This window comes from Fundulus heteroclitus, chromosome 1, assembly GCF_011125445.2.
Source record: "Fundulus heteroclitus isolate FHET01 chromosome 1, MU-UCD_Fhet_4.1, whole genome shotgun sequence".
Lineage (NCBI taxonomy): Eukaryota > Metazoa > Chordata > Actinopteri > Cyprinodontiformes > Fundulidae > Fundulus > Fundulus heteroclitus.
The window spans coordinates 10,411,556-10,430,966 of record NC_046361.1 but is presented as its reverse complement, the minus strand read 5'-3'; the positions used below and the strand labels follow the sequence as shown (position 1 = coordinate 10,430,966).

Here is a 19,411-nt window from a genome sequence, read left to right as displayed (position 1 = left end):
GTAAATCGGTAGAAGGATGTTGAAGTTGGTGTGAGAGACGAAGGTATAGAAGATAGATGGAGAGAGATGACTTGCTGTGGCGACCCCTCAAAGGGAAAAGTCAAAAAAGATTTTGTTAATTCTTTGTGTGTATTCTGTGTGTTTATAATAATGCTATTTATAATAGTAATAATAACTTTATTTTTAAAGTACTTTAAATCACAGTTTTGTACATGCAGGTAAAAAAAGACATTAAAAATAAAATAAATATATATATATATATATATATATATATATATATATATATATATATATATATATATATATATATATAATAAATAAGAAATGAAAAATAAGATAAAAAGTTAAAACTAGTGTTGCACCGATACCAGTATCAGACGGGACACCGAACCGCACAAAAATTATGGTATCAGTATCGGCGAGTACCAACAGTTAGGGCACAGATACCTTTTTGATGTTTGTATGTCACTTGAACGCAGCCTTCTCTCTCCCGACTACTATTATACATGTTATATAAGTTCATGAAAGTTGCACTATTATGGCCTTTGAGAGCCAAAAGTTTATTCAACTATTGTCACCCATTCCAGGTAGGCAATAAAAAGTTCTACTACCCTAAGTAGTGTGCAGTTCTTCATATATACACACACACATCAGTTTCAAACAGATGGTATCGGTATGGTACAGCCAGGTATCGGGTATCGGTATCGGGGCCAAAAAATGGCATCGGCACAACACTAGTTAAAACAGTTAAGTACAAGTCATGACACATACCAAAGGAAAAACAGGTAGGTCTTTAGCTTTGCTTTAAAAACATTTACAGAACGTGTCTGTCTGACATCCAGAGGAAGACTGTTCCAAAGCTTAGGTGCCTGAAATGAAAAAGCTCGCTCAACAACAGTCTTTTTCCTGACTTCAGGCAATCAGAAGGCCAATTCCATGAAAATGGAGGGCACAGAGAAAAAGGTTGACAAGATCATTTAAACAGGAAGGGGCAAGTCCATGAAGAATTGTATGGGTTAACAAGAACACCTTAAAGTTATATTGAACCTGACAAAGAAGCCAGTGACGAGAGGCCAGTACCAGAGTAATATGCTCATATTTCCCCGCTTTGGTCAAAATACAAGCAAGGAACAAGAAATTCTCAAAAAAAAAACTATTCCTAACAGCTGAAAGACAAACCTGAAGTTTGGACAAAGCAGATCCATATTCAAGTTGCAGACACATATACTTGTAAATAATCGGCATAACCAATTCCAAAACAGTTTAATTATTGTCGAAGTGGAGTAAGATAGACAGAGAAAAGGTGGGGACCCCAAGCCTGGCTGCACAAGGCTCAGACAGAACATTCTTACTCAAAATTTAATTTTGTCAGACAAATAAAACTGCAACCACTTCGTCCCCTTGTCTGAGATGCAGAAATAATGTTGAAGTCTCTCAATTAAGATTAAGATACAACGAACCACCGTATCAAAGGCAGCACTAAGGTCCAGCAACAAGAGAACTGAAGCACGATCAGAGTCCATATTTAACAAGTCATTAACTACTTTTTCCAGTGGCATCTCAATGGAGTGATTTGCCCTAAAAGACGACTGAAAGGGCTCCAATAAATAATTTGCTATTAAATTCTGGACGAGCTCCTTTGAGAGCACTTTCTCAAACACCTTGGTTAAAAAAAGCAGTGTTTGAGATTGGTCTGGAATGTGAGGGTGAGCTGGTACCCAGTCCATAACAACAACAATCTTGGACAGATCAGATAAAGAAAGAGAGCTCAAAATCAAGGAAACATTGTCCACTACTAATAGGAGAAGCAGCAGCAGCGAGTAGTATGTCACTGCGTGGAACCCGAGGAATTTCCTGTCTGATTTCCTCAACCTGTTATTATAAAACAAAAAAAAAAAAAAAAAAAATCTTGTGCTGTCAGTTGAGACAGCGGACATCCGGATTGCTCAGGGTGAGTTTTGAAAGAGTATCGAACAGCAACTTTGAATTGTACCCGTTATTAATCCTATATATGGTGTATATAGATATGTCTATATTATTATGATTATTTTTCTTGTGGTTGTTCCTCTGTTTAATGACAGTATTCATCATGTATATATATATATATATATATATATATATATATATATATATATATATATATATATATATGTCTATATATATATGTATATATGTCTATATATATATGTATATATGTCTATATATATATGTATATATGTATATATGTATATATATATATGTCTATATATATGTATATATATATATATATATATATATATATATATATATATATATATATATATATATATATGTGTGTGTGTGTGTGGTGTGTGTGTGTGGTAGTGTATATACATGTGTATGCATATATACATATGTGAATATTCCTCAATACTTCTTCATTGCGCCCTTTTCAAAAACTTTATTCTTCTTATATATCCATGTGAAAACATATTTGTACTTTTTTTTTTTGGGCAAGGCAGCGAGAACTTGCTATATGACGTCACCTGCTTGAGAGCGCCTGATTGGCCAGTCCGCATCAGGAAGCGGGTGAGCCGACTGTTGACAGCTCTCCAGTTAACGAAAGATGGTGAAACGCTGTCACCCGGAGCAGTAATCGCCCGCCAGCCGCCTGAGCTCCGGCCGAGTCCCCCCGCTGTAAGGTCCGCTGCTGAAAGGTAACGTTACACCGTGGAAAACACCGCCACGCCGGGTCTGACGCGACTTACCGGGAGCCTAGCTTGGCTAACTCACTAGTTTAGCTGGAACATTCTGCCTCCTTCACAGCTTCTCCTAACCATCGATTATTCTTCCCTTCGCTGCAAACGCAGAGTTTTTAGCCTTTCTTTGAGTCGTAGTTTGCTGAGAAAGCCGCTATAAACAACAAAACCGCCTCTTTTATTTTATTTTATTTTTTTTTTACCTCGTACTGAAGGCTTACATAATTGGGGAATGTTGGCCTGCTAACTACCAGCAGCATGGAGAAACACTGGACATTACATAAAGCGAAGTTGCTCAGCAGGTTGTACTCTACACCTGAAACCGTGACTGCTGCTCGCCTTCCTGTTAAAGGCAAATCACGGTCAGTCTGGAGGCCTTTCAGCAGCTCAACCTGCTAAAGACAAGTTCAACACTGCAAGCCTTCCTGCTTTCTTTAGATGTCTCCTCATTCAGAGGCGGGCAAGTTCACCCCTCCCCTGCCGAGGAGATCTGCTCCACATCTCCAGGGTCTTCCTCCCAGACATGGCCGGCAGAGCTCCGGGGGAGGGGGGGGAGGCGTTTGTGGGGTAAAGCGCTCATGAACAGAGGCTCATCCGTGTTGTCTTACCCCCCAGTTTGAAGCTCCGCTGCCAGAGATGGACGGTGGATCGGAGGTGCAAATGGAGGCCCCCGCCTTCTGCTGCTCCACATGTGAGGGAGCGCCAACGCCAGGCCACCGCTCTGCTCAGCGCTTCAAGAGCCGCAGCCTGAGCACCTCCTCAGCCTCCGCCTACTCGGAACACAGGTCAGTAGAGATCAGGGGACGTCCCGGGTCTGGAGTGCTGAGACGACAGACCCCTGATCCTGGTTTCTTGTTCTGGTTGCGTTGGAGAAAGGATCACTGACCCTTCCAGTCAGGAGTGGTTGGATCAAGGAGCAGATATCGAGATTCCACCTCTGATTTGCTGCTAAATATCATAGAGTCCACCTCAGAGAAAAACAAAAATAACCATGAACCCAAACACATCTCCAGGACTGCTAAGGTCCGCGGCACGGCCTGGTGCAGCCGGAGCACGACTCGGCCTCCCATACCCAGGTCAGACTGCGCTCAGCGCCAGCGCTGTGGCGTCTGTAGGCCGGCAGAATGCAGCGTGAATGAGAGCCAGCTGGGTGAAAAGGTGCAAAGCTGCAAAGCTGCGATACGAACAGCTTCACCATCTGCAGCGTCGCCCATCAAAGCCCAGGAGGGCTGAGGCTCTTGTGACCCAAATGCAGCTTGAAGACCTCAGAATTTGTCAAGAGTTGCTCATCTGCCACCATGTTGGCTAAGGCCAGCTGATCAGGGTGTCTTGTGACATCACTGACCGTGACGCACGCAAAGCTGAATTAGCATTTTTTTTATTATTTCTTGTATTTTACTTCATCACCCAGATGTGTTTCTGTCCGCTACTGAAAACAACAAACCACTAAATCGATCATTTGTAGCCGTAAGTCTTTCTAAAATTTCAGACCCTGTATCCGTTTCTGTGCTGGGTTTGGTAGCTGTTGCTTTCCCCCCTCCGGCAGGATCCTCGCCAATGATTGCTTTTTCAACCAAAGTTGTTCTCATTATTTCATTTTTTTAGTTAAACTTTTATTACTACTTCTTTTATTTATTTATTTTTAAACAATATAAGAACAGAAACACGTGAACGCACTTAACATACTAAAGAACCAACACTGATTAGCTGGCCAAAATCCACCAGAGGAGGAGGAGAGGCAACTCGCAGAGAAAAGGAGCTGTAGGGTCTGGTGTCCTTTGTGTAACCATGGCAACCGACATCAAAAGCATGCAAATGGGAGAAACCAAACAAAAACAGCATCAGAGGCAGAAATCCCTAACAAGCAGCAGTAGGAGGAGGCCTGGAGCCTCTTGTGTCCACCCCCACCACTCCTGGTTCACGGGAGCATGAAGCACATGACGCACATGACGCACGTTCACCAGCAGAGGGAGCGCGTGTAGCGCAGACGCGTCAGCGTGGAGATGCTCCTGGTGGCCACGGTGTGCCAACAAGCCGGTGTCGGAACAGCTTCTGTTTTGGGAAACGACCTTGTGACATTACCTGTTACACAAACTCTTTTAAGAAATGCGCCTGCGTTGTTACAGAACCGGCTTCATGCAGGCGCAGCTCCTTAAGCTGGACGTGTTTGGTTCCCTGTTGATGTGGTCAGTGGTTAGTTTCTGCTCTGTGATGAGGTAACTCACAACGGGAAGTCACTACTCAAAGAGTGAAAAATCTCCAAGATGTTGAAACGGTGCGCGGGTCTGTTGCCTCCTCTTTTCTACCCACACAAGTTTTTTCTTTCTTTCTTTTCATTTGTTAAATGTGATTTATTATTATTATTATTATTATTATTATTATTATTATTATTATTATTATTATTATTATTATTATTAGTATTAGTATTATTTCTTTCTAAAGCTCCCCTTTTCTCAAGTAGTGCCAGCGGTTCCAGGACAAGCTGGCAGACGGGTCAGAGCCTCTTGTGCCTGTTTAAAAAAAAAAAAAAAAAAACTGTTCCCTGTCTTTGTCATCTTGCAGGATCCTCATTTCTCGCTCCTGCTCAGATGATTAAAAACCTTCAAAATGAATGCAAGCAGCTCAGGAGAGCTGCAAGTTTCATTATACCCGCCAATAACAGTTCGTTTTAAGGCTTCTGGGTATTTTTCTTTATTATACATTATTTATTTCAGTGATCTAAATAAAAAAAGATTAGTAAATACCTGAAGCTGAACTCTGTGAATCCGATTAAGAGGATTTGTTGGCTCAGTAAAGTGATGCAGCACGAAGGCTGCACGGCCCCTGATACAATTAGACTATTTTAACAAAGCCGAATGTCGTAAGATTTATTTTTCCCATGTTAAGAAAGCTGCTTTGTAACAAACTACTTAAAAAAAAAAGGGGTTGTGTGTTTGTGATCAGTAAATATTGACTTACGCTTCTTGTGCTACAGCTATGAGAGATAACGGTGTTTGTTTTTAGGTATTGTACAAGACGTTACTGCACATTAGAGGCACCACATGAACCGTCGCTCACCTCACAGCCATGACCCTAAAGGCTTGTCGTTCCAGAGTCGGTGCAGAAATCTCAGCGTGTCAGCTGACGGCGGACAAACAAAACGAGATTTGTGACTGTGCAGCCCAGGGGATTTCATGAAGTCTCAGAAGAAAAGTAGAATTTGTTTCATGAAATGTGATGCAGGGGTCTTCGGGACCCTGATCCTGCACCAGATGGCTCATTAAAAAAAAACAAAACAAAAAAAAGACGGGATGTTTTATAAATGGTAGCCAAAGAAACGTACGCCTCTGGATTTGCTGGCCAGTTGCCTCCTTCGTTTCTGTTTTTAAACCTGGATGCTTGTTCGTCTCTTCCAGGAGGAATCAGTCGCTTCACGGACCAAGTCCCGTCACCACCTTTGGCCCGAAGGCATGCATGCTCCAGAACCCTCATACTGTGATGTAAGTTGGACGAGAAACACTTTTTTTTCCTCCTTATTAACTAATGTAACAGGGAAATAGGCTCCCTGATGCAGGCAGCTCACAACATGACTCCTAACATCTCTAACAGGAGTCCTTTGGTGGGAGAGTTAATGACCTTTGCTCCAGCGTTTGTTTAACCATTAGACATTTACTATTTTGAAGGCAGATTTTTTTTCCTCCACTCCTTCCTGAAAGACCAGGCATTAAATCAGTTTAGGAGAAGAGTCACCAATCAGACTCTCGACGGCCCCACATTCTTAAACCCTTTCCACTTTGTGTGTGCCGTTGTTTCTGGTTGGCATATAAAAAAGGCAAACCTTGGACTCACAGCTGCACCAAGTAATTATTAGATGGCTTATTAATGTGGTTCCTGATTAGGGTTACCAGTCAAGGTATGGCGTTAGGGATTAAAAACAAAGAATTTACAAGGTGGAAAAGGCTCTGGAGCGGTGGTCACTGTGTGCATTCCAAATTATGCTTCCTCAAAATACTTTTTGTTTAATTCATTTAGAAATATTGATATCAGTAGCTTTTAGTTTCTTTTTCAGTCTGTTTTTCCTTTATACATATTTATATTTCTAAGGAGGTACGACTGATTTCTTAATAATCACAATAAAACACAAGAGTTCACATAATTTCACTTGCTGAACGGCATGTCCTGAATTTAAACAACCAAAAACTCCAAATTTAAACACACAGCAGTGGATGATTTGAATTCATAATGCAATGTTACAAAAAGATTACATGACCTAAATCAGATAAGAGAGTTCACCTTGAAACCTGACTTGGAAGGAAGAACTTGTTTAACATCTCTGACAACATCTGATGAAAACTCGGTGAGACGATGTGAAACGGTCACCAATAAAGGTGAAAACAGACGCTTTAATTTGAATAACGTGAGGACACTGTTTGTCTCCAACATTTTTGTACACGCCCTTTCATCTGTCATTGAAAGGCTTTAATTGACGCCACGTGTCGAGTGATTATTCTGTGCTTATTACCCAGCTCTGCATTCTTCTTCTGCACCTGTTTTGTGTTTCTTCAGAGAGCCACATGCATTATAACGAGACGGCGTCGTATGATTGGAATAAAGCGCTGAGTAAATGAGCGCGCTCACATTCACGGCTGCGATCAGCAGGAACACTAACACTCTTGTTTTTGGACTCTGGGAGGAGCTGCATCACCTGCAGAAAACTCGCAGTCTGCACACAGAGGCACATATTTGCCATTTTTCTAATTGCACCTTAAAGCTGCTTCAAAGATGAGTGGGGGAACAAAAAGATCTGTAAATGTGGGTAAAAAAAAAAGTAAACAAGCAAGTCGTTCTTCACAGTAGAAGGATTGATCCGTCGACATTTTTAATTTCCATATCGGTTAGTTTTATTTTTGGAGATGTAACAAACTTGCAGGAACACCGTGTGCTAATTAACCACAAGGCCGAAGTATGCAAGAAATGTCCAAATAAAGAAAGGGTTCTTCTGTCGTCTCTAAATATACCAGCCCACGCTGCCGCACGTTAATCCTTTAAAGGAGACATTAGTTAGTATTTTCTGGACCTTCAGTGGAAGGGCAAGCAAAACGCATCCGTCACACATTTCCTGAGTATTTCTGCTCAAATGTGTCTTCTAGAAGCGGCTAACCTCAAGATTATTTCACTCAAGTGTCTCCACGTCCTCTTGTGTAACTCGTGAAGCGTGAACCAAAAAGGTGGAAACCCCTAAATGAGAGATTTCCCAGCAAAAGGCTGTTTATTGTCAAAGATAGTCCTTCATGCGATGAAGCAGGCAGCGAATGAAAACTTGAACTAACAGCGCCTCAGTTTAGGTTTTGTTCTTTAAATGCACAGTCGCAGGCTTGGCGAGACGTCTCTGGGCTTAGCCTGGCTTTTATCAGGAGCTAATCTGGTCTATGCTGGAGGCTCTGAGCTATTAGGCAGCAGTCCTCCCTGGAATCGCGTCCAGCATGTCTGCTGTCGTCAGATCGGCTGATAGGAGCAGCTAACTGATGGAAATGCAAGTGAAGAAGAAACTGAACAGTCAGATAATGGCGTATCTCCTCATGATGTGATGAGGCTGGATGCATCGTCTGCAGGAGGTCAGAGGAAACTGTGTCACTGTCTCATAACCGGCCTGAACTCTTTATGTAAGGGCATGGAAACCAAGAATCTCGGCTATGCTATGCGATGTGATGGATCTCATGCATTCAGGCGTTTTCCCTTGGCTCTGCCATCAGTAATGCAGCCCGGGAGCGACCAAACATAAACCAATTTTTTAGGCAACTCTTGCAAGATTTCAGAGGTTTACTGCAGCAGCTGAAAAGCGTTTGTTTTGCTTCTGGATGTTTGACCCCGCCAATGCTGGTTTCAGCCGATGTCTCTTTAAGAACTTTCTAAAGTTAGCATCCAATGTATTTTTTTCTCGCCCTGCTGCTGTGAGGAATCTTTAAATATTGAAATAAGAACCATAGGCAACGTACTACTGTGGGACACAGCAGTAGTGTGTTCCCTGGAGAGCGTACAGCATGTTCTCACCCAACGTCTGGAATTTCCAAAACGGGCGGCCATCAAGACTGAATCCATCATAGGAGGAGAAAACAGAGCAACTTTACTGTAAAGCGTCTGGCTTTCTTGTGGTCTTTCAAAAGTCTTGCTCTCTCTTGCTCTCTCGCAGCCTGAATGTGCCGCAGACATGTTCGGCAACGTAGAGAAAAACTGTTCCCTGTCAAGGCTTAAATCTGTGTTTCTTCTGACTTTTTTTATATCTAAACATCTCCATGAAAATGAGAACAGCTCACTTTAAGTCTCCCTCTGTGACAACTTCCGCACCGAAGAGTGTTGCTTGCCCCTTTCAGAGTCTGCGATCACAGACCTGTGGTCCCCATCGGGAGGTAGTCGCCGTAACTTTAACAACCATGAGAAGAATCACAGACCTGTTGGTGCCCATCGGGAGGTAGTCACTGTAACTTTAACAACCATGAGAAGAATCACAGACCTGTTGGTGCCTAGACATGGTGCCTTTACTGGTCACAAGGTTTTATTTTAGGACATCACAGCACTGCTGGCCTTCATTCACTGGAATCCTCTAAGCTCGGGGCGACTTCATTGAAGACTTTGGCTATTATTTGGGCCCCCTGCTGGTAGAAGAACTGTTTTTTGTTTTTATTAAACCGGTTCCTGGCCAGGTTTGATCAAGCCAAAAACAGACAGAGCTCAGACACTTTATTGGTGAATCTGCAACATGTTTTTTGGGCTGTAGTGGTGCCACGCGGTCATTTCCTATCTTTGCTCTATTCCAGACACGATGATATGGACCGACCCAACAAACATCTCCATGTTTTTATTGTATAACGCAAATATCAACGCGGTTTTGTCACACACGGATGTTTTTGTTCCACCCTGACTCATTATTCTCCAAACGAAGCTGCGCTGATCTTTAATTGTCGTTAGGAGATTATTTAAAGTCCTTTTTTTTTGTTATGAAAGCCTCCTGACGTTTTGTTGTTTTTAGCCAATGCCCGGACTGACTGCTGACCTACTGACACGCTCCATCACGTCAGCGTTCGCCTCTGTCGCTGTTTGTTTGGCCGCTCGCTCGCTCGGTATCAGGATTAGCATCCTTAAAGCTGCTCGACGGGTTAAAAGCAGTAAAACCAGGCTATCTTGGTCTCGAACAATGGCTGGGTGGAAGCGCTTTTGGGAAAGACCAGCTGAGGCAATTCACGTCGGAAAGGTTGATTAGGCACGGCAGACATAAAGCAAGGTTTTAGCGCTGAAGACTTCTGGAGGCGTGTCCTGCTGGGTGAGGCTGTGCTACAGGTCCAGGTAGGAGATCCGCAGCTTTGTTTTGGTGCTGTTGCTCCGGGTCGTTATTGCTGGAATGAGTGTCTACTTTTGTGTTTTACTCTTTTCTTGTATCACACTCAAATACCTGTTTTTGTTTTCTCCCATTTTTTAAATACTTTCTTTCAGCTTTAAATGGAACCAGGCTTTACTTGGTGAATTTAAACAAAGTGCAGTTTATTTTATTGCTCCCCTTATCTTCTCGCATTAATGACCTCCACGCCTCTCCACCAGATTCTCCTCCTGATTTCAGGCTTGACGGCGAACAAATTCTAAGACGTTTCTGAAGCGTCTTACAGAGTCTGGCATTGTAGTTCGCCCAAAAGACAAGATGCGTCGCTAAAAAAGGAACCCGGAGCAGATGATCAGAGCTCCAGTTGTGCCAGGGTTTACTTCAGTTTTATATCAGCAGTAAATCACAACAAAGGGTTCCCTCAGGGCCGCTTTATTATAAAACTAAAAGGTCCGACTGAAACCGCGGTTTAACCGATTGGAGCGTTTTTAATCACGGGTTTCATTAACACCTCCCCCAAACGGATGGCCACAGAATAACTCATGATTAGAACGATTAAAACAGACAAAAAAACGAGATAATACTGAGCATGAATGTGAGCTGAACCAAGCACTAACCATGCCGTCTGGATGTAAAGGAGCCGACAAAAAGAAGAGGTCATGCTGCAGGCATGCTAATTACTGCCTGATGTCATGTTTAGCTTTACCAGCGGGATCGAGGATTTTGAAGACTTTACCCTCAAGAAAAAGGAGCAAATAAGCCTTTACTCTTGGTTCTGAGACCATCGTACCGGGGGGCCGTGTTCACATGGATTGGCTGAGCCTGTATCTGTGTGAGCCGGGCCTGTGGCACACAGCCTTGAGACGACAGACACAACAGGTAGCCGGGGAGTTGTTATGAGAAACCTTCATACCGCTACGCTTTGCATTATCTCGTGGTTTGGGCTCTGTACAGAACACCGGCGAGTCATTCGTACCTGCAGCCCTGCACAGCGGCACACGCGTGTTTCCAGAACGGCTGGTTGCGTCAGTTGACGCAGTCAAGTGAAAAGGCAGCATTCCTGTGTTAGTAGTTCAGGCCGTACCGTTCAAAGCCTCCTCCCTCTTTAGTCACACTCCTGTAAGATCCACCCGAGATGCTCCGGTGAAGCTACCAAACCACCTGCTGAAATGCATCCGCACAAAGAGAGACGGCTGTGGTAGAGTGAGAGCTGAGCCACACGTGTATGATGTACAGTGTGAAGTATTTCACATTGTGTTACAACCACAAGCTTCAGCGTGCCGCGGGTCCACCCTGTGTGGGTGATCAAGGTGTGTGCCACTGCGACGTGGAGGGAAAACCAATCCACAGGATAAAAATCTGTGCGTTTCAGGGCAACATGAGCATCACAAAGACCAAGGAACACTGCGGACAGGTCGGGGAGAACGAGGTGGTGGATTTAAAGGGCCGTTGGGTTATAAAACGGCGTTCCTGGCCTTAAACACCGGGGTTAGTCCGTCATATGAAAGCAGAGAGCGTACGGCACAACTGCAGACCTAATAAGATGTGTCTGTCCACTTGGTCAGAGAAGCAGTGAAGAGGCCTATGGTGACTTTGGAGGAGCTGCAGAGCTCCAAAGCTCATGTGGGAGACGGTTGAGACAGGAGAACAACGGGCCTTGCAATAATAAAGTCTGGCCTTTTATGCAGGAATTGCAAAAACTAAAAATAGAAACGTCTATTTAGAAGTCCAGTTTTGCCATGAGCCATAAAGAAGACGCAGAAAAAAGCGTTCTAGGTTGATTAGACTAAGTCTAATCAAAAAAGCCTGAACACACCATGGTAAGGAAAATGTCGGCAGCATCACGCTGTGGGATGCAGTCCACAGAGACGTGCAGCATTAACGGCAGCAAACGCTGCTGTGTTGACCTGCCGCTTCTTAAAAATGTATGCATTTCATTTTTTAACAAATGCGTGCTACACTTTTATCAGCAAAAAACAAAACATCAAAAGCAAAGGCCAGCACTGCTTTGTGTTGGTCTGACATGTAAAACGTAACATAATCATCTCTTCATTGAAGTCGGATCTGCTCTCTACCCGTCGGGTTGCCTTAAATTTTGGTTTAACTCAAACAAAGCAGTTTTGTAAAAGTAGGAAATAGTCCAGTTTTTTTTATTTTAAATCATGCACGGCGTGGCGTTTGGGCTGCATGCTGCTCTTAAGTAAGAGACAATCATTCCTGTGTCTGATTGCGTAATATAAGTCTAATCTTACTTTCCTTACCGTCAGAGCACATCAGGAATATTAAATGCATCCTGTTACTTTCCCATAAAACCTCTTGCTTTTAGTGACACGGGCGAGTTTCATTGTTCCCTTTGTCAGCGGCCGAGACGCTGAATGAGGTCATCCAGGTGAAAAATACCTGCGTGTTGAAGTCAACGCGTTAACAGCAGCTGAGGTTGGTGCTGCTGGGTGAGTCACACCTGTCCAGCAAGGACGGCTTCTGGCTGCGGTGGGCGGGGCCAGCCCAGCTGGGTGGGCGGGGCCTAACGCACAGCAAGGCCTTAAGAAGAGGAGAGCGCTTTACCTCAGGAGCAGAACGCAGCGAGGTTTTAGCGTTAAGTCCTGTCTGGGACAATTATAGCCCCTGCGAGCTCAGCTCTTAATGTTTTTCAGCTGATCCCCCGGGGGGGCCTGGCAGCAGCTCCTCAGACAGCCGCTGACTGAATCTACAGGCCTGTTGTTGTTGTTTTTTTTTTTTTTTTACTGTAGCAGCTTCAAAATGTGTAGCAGTCGAGGTAGTTGTTAGAGGCGGGATGGACGCGGCGTTCTGACAGAGACACCCATCGTCACAGAGCCTCGTTTCCCAGCCACCTTAGTTTGGCCGCGCGCCGTCATGAAGTTCAACCACTGCGTGGCCGAGGAGACCCAGGGGAGCCACAGCGAGAACAAAGTCTGGAAATGGTGAGAGAAATTCAGATTTGGTCCAAAGAGACGGGGGTCAGATATAACCCAGGCGACACCACAGCCGTGAACCTTCAGCTGTCACGTTTTGTCTTTGACGATTCCTGGAAGAGTGGAAGGTGCAGCGATGAATGCTGGTAGCTGCTGCTGCTGCTGCTGCTGCTTCCAGGGTGTGTGTGTTGTCACAGGGCGGCTGTGCTTTGGTGAGCCGGGTGGCTGGATGAAAGGGGAAGGTCTGAGCTGGAACTGTTGTTCAGGAAGAGATCAGATTGCTTTGTTTCCTCTGGTTTCCAAAGAAGCAGCGCTTATCACTACCAGCTCATACGTTTCTCTACATTTTGGTTAGTTCCTGTTGCAAACCTTTCCAGCTCGGGGCTTTTGCAGGTGGGGACGTTTTGTGTTCGGTTGCATTAAATCGTGGAGTTTTTCCTTTTCGTCAAAAGAGGAAGTGGAAACGTCTTTATGGCGAGTCATCCAGTTGAAGCCACACATTTAGGGCAGAGGAATGTCACAGTCCTCTCATCAGCTTTGCAGTCGTTTCATGCATACCTGGTGTGATGATGATTTCACCTTCCCCGCATCCCTTTGCAACCAGTTCAAAGCTGTTTCAGCTGCTGCCTCCATGTTATTGGCGAGGGCCGGCTTGTATTTCCAGTTCGTGTCCCCATTGTTGCGGTTCGCTTATCAGCTGGCATTTAGACTGAAGATAGAAAGCCAGAATATGTAGCATTACCTAGTGGCTTTTCTGCATAACAGGAGCAGGATTATTTCTACTGCCGCTAAAATAAGAACTGGATTATTAAAGCCGTAATAAAGTTACTGGTAACATTTATTTATTGTCGTTTTTTGCTCTAATGCGGAGATTTAACCAAAAGCAGAATATGAATTTTGAATATGAATGTCCTGAACCAATAAAGCTGCCGTTGTTGTATGCGCGTGTCGCCGTCTTTCAGCCAGCTTACAGGCAGCGCACAGCAAACTGCTTTTACATTTTTTTTTTTATCTCTTTATACTGTGATTTTACTAACCAAACCTTTTCTGCTGGTTGTATACGGCTCTAAAATGTGTAAACGCTCCGGACCGCTTACTGTGAGCCTGGAGCCGTGATTCTCCATGCTAGGCGGGATTTCTCTGATCAGACACTGAGAGCACAGTTGATATATGAAGATGTCATCGTTGCGGTAGGAAAAACCCTGGCGAGCGGTTGCATCAGAGATAAAGAGCGCGCAGTGCCGTCTGCCATCTGTAACTAATGAGGCTAACCAGCGGGACCAGACTCTGGGATTGGGACTCTCGGCTCCTTTTTGATTTGGGGGTATTTTCAGAAAGCGTGACCGTAGTTCAGCCGTTCTTATGTAACCCGTTTTTTCCAAGAATGAACTCTCATGACCTGCTTTCTCATATTAAGTAATCGTTCTTTCTTCAGAAGAGCGTCCCGGGTGCGTCGTATAGTTTGCTGTCAACCTTTGGACGTCTCCGACTCACCTTTGTAGGGTTGAGAGGAGGTGAGACGATGCAGGATAACAGAGCTGGACCTTAATCAGATGTCTGTAACCGGATAGGTTGGACAGTCGGTTAACAACTCTTCTATCAGCGCTCGGGTCTCTTGGCCGTCGCCGGATGATTTTGTTATATTTTTGTTATATTGAGTGCGTGACAGAGAGAGTTGGGTGAATTGGTCTCCTAAAGCTCCGTTTCTCCCTTCAGGCACATCCAGGACCCCGCCAGCCAGAGACTGACGTGGAACAAGTCTCCCAAAAGTGTCCTCGTCATCAAGAAGATCCGAGATCCCAGTCTGCTGCAGCCCTTCAAGGAGCTCTGCACGTTCTTAACAGAGGTATGCCCCCCCCCCCCCCATCACACCAGCTGTTACCGTTCCCTTTACCTGCGCCTCATGTGTCTGCCTGCGTCTCGCCCAAAGGTGAAGAACATGATTGTTTACGTGGAGAAGAAGGTTCTGGACGATCCAGCCATTTCAGGCGACGAGGTTTTCGCCGCCATCACTAAGAAATTTTGCACTTTCAGAGAAGGTAGCGACCGGCGCCGCTCTGCTGCTGCTGCTGTTGTCCGCATACGTGGAAGTCAATTGAATGCTCTTCCTCTTCTCAGATCTGGACGACATCTCCAATCGTGTGGACTTCATCATCTGCCTCGGCGGAGACGGGACCTTGCTCTACGCCTCTTCGCTCTTCCAGGTATTCACCCAGGAAATACCGCCGCTCCCCAAAATGATCAAAACACGGCATGTTTTAGGCATTCCTCATGCGTCGCTCTTTCCTTTTCAGGAGAGCGTCCCCCCCGTCATGGCCTTCCACCTGGGCTCTCTGGGCTTTCTGACGCCTTTCAAGTTCGACACCTATCAGTCTCAGGTCACGCAGATCATCGAAGGTAGCGACCATTCCCCCGCCCTGCCTCTCTCTCTCGTCTGCGGGTGGCGTCGTGCGTTAACGCGTCTCTCTGCCGCAGGCAACGCCGCCATCGTCCTGCGGAGCCGCCTGCAGGTGCGCGTGCTGAAAGAGAACTGGGAGAAGAAGGACACGGTGGACGAGAAGGGCATCATCCTGACCAACAAGGACGTGGAGAGCAACCGCAAAGCCATGCAGTACCAGGTAGGCGTGCGTTGCAACACGACCCGAGGGTTGTTGTCTAACGTGCGGACGGCCGCCTGGCTCCCCCCCCGCCCCGCGCTGGAAGTAGGTCAGCGCGGCGCGTGGGTTGGTTACCCGCAGGTAACCCTGCCTGGGGGCTTTGTACCTGTTGTTGATCCACTCTGTGAGCAAGGAGTGACATCAGCGAAGAGACACCCTAGCTGCATATTTTAGGATTACGCTGGGTATCGGTGTTTTTGCTGATCCTGAGTCAGGAGGGTGACATCATGGCAGCCGTGCACACGCAGAGGTTTTTTTTTCCAGAGCTGACTCCCCTCCGCTGTGTTTTCAGGTGCTCAACGAGGTGGTGGTGGACAGAGGACCCTCCTCCTACCTCTCTAATGTGGACCTCTTCTTGGACGGACACCTCATCACCACAGTGCAGGGAGACGGTGAGTCGGCGGATCCTTGTTTCGCTGCATAGCTTCTAAAAAATAATTGTAGATTATCGCGGCTAATGAGGCCCGTAGGCCGTGTCCTTCACTTCCTCTGAAACATTTGGCATCTCTGCCCTCAGGTTTGATCGTTTCCACGCCGACCGGCAGCACGGCGTACGCAGTGGCAGCCGGAGCGTCCATGATCCACCCCAACGTCCCGGCCATCATGATCACCCCCATCTGCCCTCACTCGCTCTCCTTCAGGCCCATCGTGGTGCCCGCCGGGGTGGAGCTCAAGGTACTCACCAAGCGGCGCCGCCTCTGCGTGTTGGATAGGAGAGATAATTGTTCTTTTGTCTGAGAGAGACAGGAGGAAGTTTGTCCTTCTGGGGGAAAAAATGCATTGTTTTGTAAGAGGTAAAACAAATAAATAAATAAAAAGCTCAAATTTCAAAGAGCTTTTTTTAGACTTTGGGAAAATTTCTGTCGTCAAAGACGGTTTAAAGAAAAATAGCCAAAAACGTAAGCATTAGCTATAAATGGATACAGGCAAATGCAGCGATTAAGGAAGTAGGCCGAATCACTTACCATAAACTACAGTACCTTGTATGTTATGAATGCACAGTTACAGGCTGAGTTAATGTAAAGTGAAACAAAAAACACAAATGGTTTTAAACCGTTTTAACAAGTAAAAAGGTGAAATGTGGAGCGTTCATTTCTGTTTGGGCTCTTTGCTCTGATGCCCCAGAATGAAGCCCAGCGCAGCCATGTCCCTGGGCGGTGTTTAAAGGGAGCGTGGCGCACCTGCAACCTCGCAGTAACATGGCCTTCCCACCTAAACCGGCTGGCAAGGAGAGCATTAATCAGATAAACAGCCAAGAGAGCCATGGTTACTCTGGAGGAGCTGCAGAGATCCGTTACTCAGGCCTTAGTGTCTGTGAGCAGGACAGCAGCTTGCTGTGCTCTCCACAACGCTGGTTTTTATGGAAGAGGGGCAAGAAAGAAGTCATAAACAGTCCTGTCTGCAGTTCATCCCAAGCCCTGTAGGGGGAGCAGCATGTATAAGAGGGCGCTGTGGTGTGATGAAACCAAAAGGTTGTTACTAGGTTGTTACATCACACTTAGCATGGTGCTAAGTGTGATGTAAAGCTAACACTGTCCCCCCCAAACACATCATCTCCATAGTATCGCTGCGCAGGGAAAGGGTCAGAGTGTAGAGGACTTCATTCTGGAGAAAAACTAGCTAAATATTTTACATTTATCCAGTTTCTTGTTCTTAAACTTGTCGACAACTTCTGGTCGTGAAAGAACGTTGCACCCGTCTCTCTTCCTTTTGCAGCGGCTTTGAGCATGTTTTCCTCCCTCGTCTCTTCTCAGATAAAGCTGTCTCCGGACGCCAGGAACACGGCCTGGGTGTCGTTCGATGGGAGGAAGAGGCAGGAGATCTGCCACGGAGACAGGTCGGTCCACGTGTGTCTCATGGGCTCGGGTGTAAAGCAATCAGAACGGTTTAGGGGAGAAGTTAACTCTGGACAGCTGCCTCAACACTCACAGGCTTCGTTACATAAACTCATCAGCCTCTTTAATTGGCTCGGGCAGCTTTAGTCACATTCAATCCCCCTCTTTATGTAACTTATCCACATTTAATGACCTTACTGGTTGCTGCAGAGAGCTGCCCGTATCCTCTGATTAAAAATGTGTTGGATTCCACCTCATTGTGCTTCACATTATCAGCCCCTCCTTTGTTCTCTTTACTGGACTTTGATTTCCTTGTTCTGCTCTCAGGTGAATAAACCTTTTATTTTTTCCTTTATCCTTATTCCAGTATCACCATCACCACTTCCTGCTTCCCCGTTCCCTCCATCTGCTTCCGTGACCCGGTGAACGACTGGTTCGAGAGCCTGGCCACATGTTTACACTGGAACGTGAGGAAGAAGCAGAACTACCTCGGCTCGGAGGACGAGGAGTTCTGAGCGCCGCTCCGTTCGCCCACCGTCGCGTTTCGAGGACTGTTGCTTTTTATAAATCAAGTCAAAGTGCAGTTGTTTTGGACAAAACGATAAAAAAAAAAAAAAAAAGGAAAGCAATGCTTGGGTTTGTGTTGAACCCAAATGCACTGAAGGTGTGGAGTGGCTGGCAGGTGTCCTTTGGTGTTATCAGGTTTGCTTTTTCCTTTTTCTTTTTTTTTAAAGTAAAACAACTCTCTCTGCTGAGGCGAAGACCAAACTACACTTTACCGGAGAAAAAGAAAATCCACCCTCCGGTTCATGTTTAACTAGGAAACTAACGGGATCATAAATGTCGCCCCCAGCTGAGCAGAACGTGCCTTAAACTTAAAACGCTGCTATCAGCAGCATAAAAAGTGATATGTGGAGGTTAGCGGAAACATTCGCCACGTTTGTCTTTCCTGTCTGCAGAAGGGAGCGCGCCATGTTTGCGGGATCATAGGAAGCACACAGAGAAACGTCTCCTCAGACGCTCCAAGCGTCTTCTTCCCGTCTGGTTTTTAAAGATTTCCTTTAAGCATCAGCCAAACCTTTTTAAAAAACCTATATATATTTTTTTAGACCGACGTCTGTGGGCTCTGTGATGCTCTGTGCGTGAATGTTGAGGAATTGTTACGAACTTGTTACGTTTACCACAGCGAAGCCTACACGGATACTTTAGGGTGGCCTGCGTTACGGGTCTGTCCGACCTGCCGTCCAGATTCCAGTTTTAAACCCAAACAGATCGGCCAAGAACGAATCGATCATTCCTCTTAACCCTGTATATAAATGTAACGCTAATAAGCTGTGTTTTGTAAAGTAATGTTCCTTTCGCAAGGTTTACAATGTATTATTGTTGAAAATAAATCTATTTGCTACTTTTTATACAGCAGTGAGTTTGTCACTTGTTTAATTTTGTCCACGAGGAGCGTTCTAGTTTTTGGGGCAGAAACGCATTGCAGGACCAAATGATTTGTCTGAGTTTTAAATAGGAACGATACGAGCTGGTTTGTCAGCAGTGCTGGTCTGAACTCTTCTCCTTTTAAAGTGCTTTTCACTTTTGTAACCGAGAGCCTGTAACTTTTTTTTTTTTTTTTTATCAGCAAGTTTGATAAACGTGTCAAAGAAGTTATTTTTTTCTGCCCCCATAACATTTTAATAAACAAAAAGTTGATGCAGGAATGGTCGTCTTGGGTTTTTCTTTTTAACCTGAACTACTCCAGGTGTCACCATCTGCTTCTGTGTGTAAAATATAATTCAGTGGTTCATTTGTTTCAGCAATGCGAGTTTAAAAGTGAAACTCGTATGTAGTTTAAATTAGGTTTATTTCAAGTGTTTTTCTGCTATAGTCATTTTGATGATTACGGCTAAGACCCAATGTTCAGTTTCTC

General features: G+C 45.1%; 1 protein-coding gene across 2 annotated transcripts; it reads left to right on the top strand.

The window, feature by feature from the left end:
• Positions 1-2,531: 2,531 nt before the first annotated feature.
• On the top strand, positions 2,532-18,113 carry nadka (NAD kinase a). Of its 2 annotated transcripts, XM_012861992.3 has the most exons (12): positions 2,532-2,675; positions 3,333-3,502; positions 6,113-6,196; positions 14,718-14,847; positions 14,932-15,040; positions 15,120-15,205; positions 15,296-15,398; positions 15,477-15,619; positions 15,951-16,050; positions 16,176-16,333; positions 17,413-17,495; positions 17,861-18,113. In XM_012861992.3, exons 2-12 carry the CDS (start codon positions 3,354-3,356, stop codon positions 18,006-18,008), a joined length of 1,293 nt encoding a protein of 430 aa, XP_012717446.2. In that variant the 5' UTR covers positions 2,532-2,675; positions 3,333-3,353; the 3' UTR covers positions 18,009-18,113. The 2 variants fall into 2 exon arrangements, with proteins under 2 accessions (XP_012717446.2, XP_012717447.2); XM_012861993.3 differs by lacking the exons at positions 2,532-2,675; positions 3,333-3,502; positions 6,113-6,196 and adding an exon at positions 12,629-13,010.
• Positions 18,114-19,411: the final 1,298 nt, after the last annotated feature.